At 41.2% G+C, this 5,991-nt stretch overlaps 1 protein-coding gene across 1 annotated transcript; it reads right to left on the bottom strand.

Annotated features, from left to right (window-relative positions):
* Nucleotides 1-1,467: 1,467 nt before the first annotated feature.
* Isg20l3 (interferon stimulated exonuclease gene 20 like 3) lies at nucleotides 1,468-2,954 on the bottom strand. The gene has a single exon (XM_039100327.2). It carries the CDS (start codon nucleotides 2,725-2,727, stop codon nucleotides 1,654-1,656), a length of 1,074 nt encoding a protein of 357 aa, XP_038956255.1. The 5' UTR covers nucleotides 2,728-2,954; the 3' UTR covers nucleotides 1,468-1,653.
* Between the last annotated feature and the right edge of the window lie 3,037 nt (nucleotides 2,955-5,991).

Raw genomic sequence — 5,991 nt, 5'->3', positions numbered from 1 at the left:
CAAGCATTTGGGCTAATAGCCACTTATCAATGAGTGCATACCATGTATGTCTTACTGTGATTGGATTAGCTCACTCAGGATGATATTTTCCAGTTCCAACCTTTTGCCCACGAATTTCATAAAGTCATTGTTTTTGATAGCTGAGTAATATTCCATTGTGTAGATGTACCACATTTTCTGCATCCATTCCTCTGTTGAAGGGCATCTGGGTTCTTTCCAGCTTCTGGCTATTATATATGAGGCTGCTATGAACATAGTGGAGCACGTGTCTTTTTTATATGTTGGGGCATCTATTGGGTATATGCCCAAGAGAGGTATAGCTGGATCCACAGGCAGTTCAATGTCCAATTTTCTGAGGAACCTGCAGGCTGATTTCGAGAATGGTTGTACCAGTGTGCAATCCCACCAAAAATGGAGGAGTGTTCCTCTTTCTCCGCATCCTTGCCAGCATTTTCTGTCACCTGAGTTTTTGATCTTAGCCATTTTCACTGGTGTGAGGTGAAATCTCAGGGTTGTTTTGATTTGCATTTCCCTTATGACTAAAGATGTTGAACATTTCTTTAGGTGTTTCTCAGCCATTCGGCATTCCTCAGCTGTGAATTGTTTGTTTAGCTCTGAACCCCATTTTTAATAGGGTTATTTGTGTCCCTGCAGTCTAACTTCTTGAGTTCTTTGTATATTTTGGATATAAGGCCTCTATCTGTTTGTTGTAGGATTGGTAAAGATCTTTTCCCAATCTGTTGGTTGGCGTTTTGTCCTAACCACAGTGTTTTTTGCCTTACAGAAGCTTTGCAGTTTTATGAGATCCCATTTGTCGATTCTTGATCTTAGAGCATAAGCCATTGGTGTTTTGTTCAGGAAATTTTTTCTAGTTCCCATGTGTTCCAGATGCTTCCCTAGTTTTTCTTCTATTAGTTTGAGTGTATGTGGTTTGATGTGGAGGTCCTTTATCCACTTGCACTTAAGCTTTGTACAGGGTGAAAAGAATAGATCGATCTGCATTCTTCTACATGCTGACCTCCAGTTGAACTAGCACCATTTGCTGAAAGTGCTATCTTTTTTCCATTTTATGGTTTTGGCTCGTTTGTCAAAAATCAAGTGCCCATAGGTGTGTGGGTTCTTTTCTGGGTCTTCAATTCTGTTCCATTGGCCTATCTGTCTTTCTCTGTACCAATACCATGCAGTTTTTATCACTATTGCTCTTTAATACTGCTTGAGTTAAGGGATAGTGATTCCCCCTGAAGTCCTTTTATTGTTGAGGATAGTTTTAGCTATCCTGGGTTTTTTTGTTATTCCAGATGAATTTGCAAATTGTTCTGTCTAACTCTTTGAAGAATTGGATTGGTATTTTGATGGGGATTGCATTGAATCTGTAGATCGCTTTTGGTAGAATGGCCATTTTGACTATATTAATCCTGCCAATCCATGAGCATGGGAGATCTTTCCATCTTCAGAGGTCTTCTTCAATTTCTTTTTTTTTTTTCACAAGAGCTGAGATGATATTTCAATGGGTATTAAGTCTCTGGTCAAGCTCCTCTCCCCAATGATTCCAGCTTCTACAGGTGAGAAGCTGGCAGTACTGTGGGTTGGTCTACTGCATGTGTCTCCCTGGGACTGCTAATTTTCTGGAGGATTCTGGGCCAGATGCTGTTCCTATTCAACTTCAACCAACTTGTACAGCTCCAATGTGGCCTGGGCATCTTCCACCGAGGAATGTCCACTTAGTCCAGTCTGGATGTCCCGACTCAGCAGCTTCTTGGTGAGATGCTTCAGTGACAAAGTGACATTTTCTGGGCAGTCAGCCTTCCGGTTGAGGAGCGGTATTTGGGAAGTGTCTCGAGTGAGGGACTTGGGATGAAAGTACTGTAGGGCTTTGTAGTCATTATGAATGGCATGTCCTACCACTACCTTCCCTGAGAGTATCTTCAAGATCTGACTCCGAGCAGTCTTAAAGGGGGTAGCATTAACCATGTGGCACTTCCGGATGCCACTCCACCTGGTCCGGTAGTCCACGATATAGCATGGGGGGCAGATGTACTCATCATAAAGCACATCTCCATTGTAATTCACGATGCTGCAGTGAGCCAAGGAACTCACACGCCCCTTGGGTCCCGTGCCCACCATTTCACAGTCTATTGCCACCATCTTCCTTGGCAAGCTTTGAGGGACTTTAGGGCACTTATCCTCTGGTTGAGCTTGGGTGGAGTTCTGTACAGCATTTTTCTTCAAGGGCTTCCTGTTGGAGCCTTTATCCTTTGACTGAGTTTGGGTGGAGTTTTCTGTAGCAATTTTCTTTTTCAAGGGCTTCTTAGAGCCCTTCTTCTGGGTGCGTCTCTTAGGCTTTGGAAGGGCACTCTGCAACTCCCCAAGCAAATCTATTTTAGCCACAACAGAATCAGTCTTCTTTGAAGGAGCAGGGGTCAGCCATGACAATGATGCTTTCTTGTCTTTGGACTGTTCGGAGTCCCTCTTGGATGCAGCTGCCTCTTTCTTCTTCTTTAGGCATGAAAGGATCTTCGAAATGCTATCTACTCTTGAAGTTTCCCCTTTCTTTGGAGGTTCTGAGTTTAATTTAGACACCTTGCTAGGGGGTTGGTTCTTTTTACTCAGAAATCCTTTCTGTTCCAAGAACCTTCGCTTCTTGACAAAACGTTGATGTTTGGCATTTCCTCCAAATGCCTTTTTCGAAGGTTCCCCAAAGTCCAAATTCAGGAGTATGGTAGACATGAGGTCAGTGGATGGTGGGAGAAAGCTGGGAAGAGTGGCTCACTGATGGAAAAAGGATGAGAGTCTCATTCTCTGTGGAATCCCATAGTTCAACATGAGGAGATCTGCAATTAGCCTTGGGGGCAAAAGTAATCCTGATACTTGCACCATAGGCCTCCAAGTTAGGTCCCACTAAAATCGCAAGCATCTGGAGCCGGATGCAGGCACACGTCGACGTATGCCCCGACGGCAAGAACACGGGCAGCAACGGGAAGGCGGCCGGCTCACACGCGCCCGCAGCGCCCCCACCTCAGGCAGAGGCCAGGGACTCTGGAGTGAGTGAGCAGTGGCAATGGTGGTGGCAGCGGGGGCGGGATGCGCTCCCCGGCCCCTCAGGCCCCGTGGAGGTACAACTCGAACTTCAATTTCTTTCTTCAGAGTCTTGAAGTTCTTTTTGTACAGATCTTTTAATTGCTTCGTTGATGTTGCACCGAGGTACTTTATATTATTTGGGTCTATTATGAAGGGTGTCATTTCCCTAATTTCTTTCTCGGCTTGTTTCTCTTTTGTGTAGAGGGAGGTTACTGATTTATTTGAGTTAATTTTATACCCAGCCACTTTGCTCAAGTTGTTTATCAGCTTTAGTAGTTCTCTGGTGGAACTGTTGGGATCACTTAAATATACTATCATATCATCTGCAAATACTGATATTTTGACTTCTTCTTTTCCGATCTGTATCCCCTTGACTTCCTTTTGTTGTCTGATTGCTCTGGCTAGAACTTCAAGAACTAAATTGAATAAATAGGGAGAGAGTGGGCAGCCTTGGTTAGTTCCTGATTTTAGTGGGATGGCTTCAAGTTTCTCTCCATTTAGTTTAATTTGATTTAGTTTAATGTTAGAAACGGGTTTGCTGTATAAAGCTTTTACTATGTTTAGGTATGGGCCTGGAATTCCTATTCTTTCCAGGACTTTTATCATGAAGGGGTGTTGAATTTTGTCAAATGCTTTCTCAGTATCTAATGAAATGATCATGTGGTTTTGATCTTTCAGTTTGTTTATATAACGGATCACGTTGATGGTTTTCCATATATTAAACCATCCCTGCATGCCTGGGATGAAGCCTACTTCATCATGGTGGATGATTGTTTTGATGTGCTCTTGGATTCGGTTTGCCAGAAATTTATTGAGTATTTTTGTGTCGATATTCATAAGGGAAATTGGTCTGAAGTTCTTTTTCTTTGTTGGGTCTATGTGTGGTTCAGGTATAAGAGTAATTATAGCTTCATAGAAGGAATTCGGTAGTGCTCCATCTGTTTCAATTTTGTGGAATAGTTTGGATAATATTGGTATGAGGTCTTCTATGAAGGTCTGATAGAATTATGCACTAAACCCGTCTGGACCTGGGCTCTTTTTGGTTGGGAGACCTTTAATGACTGCTTCTATTTCCTTAGGAGTTATGGGGTTGTTTAACTGGTTTATCTGTTCCTGATTTAACTTCAGTATCTGGTATCTGTCTAGGAAATTGTCCATTTCCTGCAGATTTTCAAGTTTTGTTGAATATAGACTTTTATAGTAAGATCTGAAGATTTTTTGAATTTCCTCTGAATCTGTAGTTATGTCTCCCTTTTCATTTCTGATTTTGTTAATTTGGACGCACTCTCTGTGTCCTCTCATTAGTTTGGCTAAGGGTTTATCTATCTTGTTGATTTTCTCAAAGAACCAACTTTTGGTTCTGTTGATTGTTTCTATGGTACTTTTTGTTTCTACTTGGTTGATTTCAGCCCTGAGTTTGATTATTTCCTGCCTTCTACTCCTCCTGGGTGTATTTGCTTCTTTTGCTCTAGAGCTTTTAGGTGTGTGGTCAAGCAGCTGACATATGCTCTTCCTGTTTCTTTCTGCAGGCACTCAGAGTTATGAGTTTTCCTCTTAGCACAGCTTTCATTGTGTCCCATAAGTTTGGGTAGGTTGTACCTTCATTTTCATTAAATTCTTAAAACTCTTTAATTTCTTTCTTTATTTCTTCCTTGACCAGGTTATCATTGAGTAGAGCATTGTTCAATTTCCACGTATATGTGGGAATGCTTCCCTTAGTGTTATTGAAGACCAGCTTTAGGCCGTGGTGGTCTGATAGCACACATGGGATTATTTCTATCTTTCTGTACCTGTTGAGGCCCGGTTTTTGACCAATTATATAGTCAGTTTTGGAGAAAGTACCATGAGGAGCTGAGAAGAAGGTATATCCTTTTGCTTTAGGATAGAATGTTCTATAAATATCCGTTAAGTCCATTTGGCTCATGACTTCTCTTAGTCCGTCGACATCACTGTTTAATTTCTGTTTCCATGATCTGTCCATTGATGAGACTGGGGTATTGAAAACTCCTACTATTATTGTGTGAGGTGCAATGTGTGTTTTGAGCTTTAGTAAGGTTTCTTTTACGTATGTAGGTGCCCTTGTATTTGGGGCATAGATATTTAGGGTTGAGGGTTCATCTTGGTGGATTATTCGTTTGTCCTTCCTTATCTTTTTTGATGACTTTTAGTTGAAAATTGATTTTATTTGATATTAGAATGGCTACTCCAGCTTTCTTTTTCCGATCATTTGCTTGGAAAGTTTTTTTCCAGCCATTCACTCTGTGGTAGTGTCTGTCTTTGTCTCTGAGGTATGTTTCCTGTAGGCAGTATAATGCAGGGTACTCATTGCGTATCCAGTTTGTTAATCTATGTCTTTTTATTGGTGAGTTGAGGACATTGATGTTGAGAGATATTAAGGAATAGTGATTATTGCTTCCTGTTATATTCATATTTGGATATGAGTTTATGTTTGTGTGCTTTTCTTCTCTTTGTTTTGTTGCCAAGACGATTAGGTTCTTGCTTCTTCTAGGGTATAGCTTGCCTCCTTATGTTAGGCTTTACCATTTATTATCCTTTGTAGTACTGGATTTGTAGAAAGATATTGTGTAAATTTGTTTTTGTCATGGAATATCTTGTTTTCTCCATCTATGTTAATTGAGAGTTTTGCAGGATACAGTAACCTGGGCTGGCATTTGTGTTCCCTTAGGGTCTGTATGACATCTGTCCAGGATCTTCTGGCTTTCATAGTTTCTGGCGAAAAGTCTTGTGTGATTCTGATAGGTCTGCCTTTATATGTTACTTGACCTTTTTCCCTTACTGCTTTTAATATTCTTTCTTTATTTTGTGCGTTAGCTGTTTTGACTATTATGTGGCAGGAGGAGTTTCTTTTCTGGTCCAATCTATTTGGAGTTCTGGAGGCTTCTTGTATGCTTA

This window comes from Rattus norvegicus, chromosome X, assembly GCF_036323735.1.
Source record: "Rattus norvegicus strain BN/NHsdMcwi chromosome X, GRCr8, whole genome shotgun sequence".
In the NCBI taxonomy this organism is placed as follows: domain Eukaryota; kingdom Metazoa; phylum Chordata; class Mammalia; order Rodentia; family Muridae; genus Rattus; species Rattus norvegicus.
The sequence above is the reverse complement of the archived record's forward strand: the minus strand, read 5'-3'. Positions and strand labels throughout refer to the sequence as shown.

Excerpts from the sequence above, each read along its gene's own strand:
- Isg20l3 (XM_039100327.2), bottom strand. The coding sequence starts at position 2,727 with ATGTCTACCATACTCCTGAATTTGGACTTTGGGGAACCTTCGAAAAAG.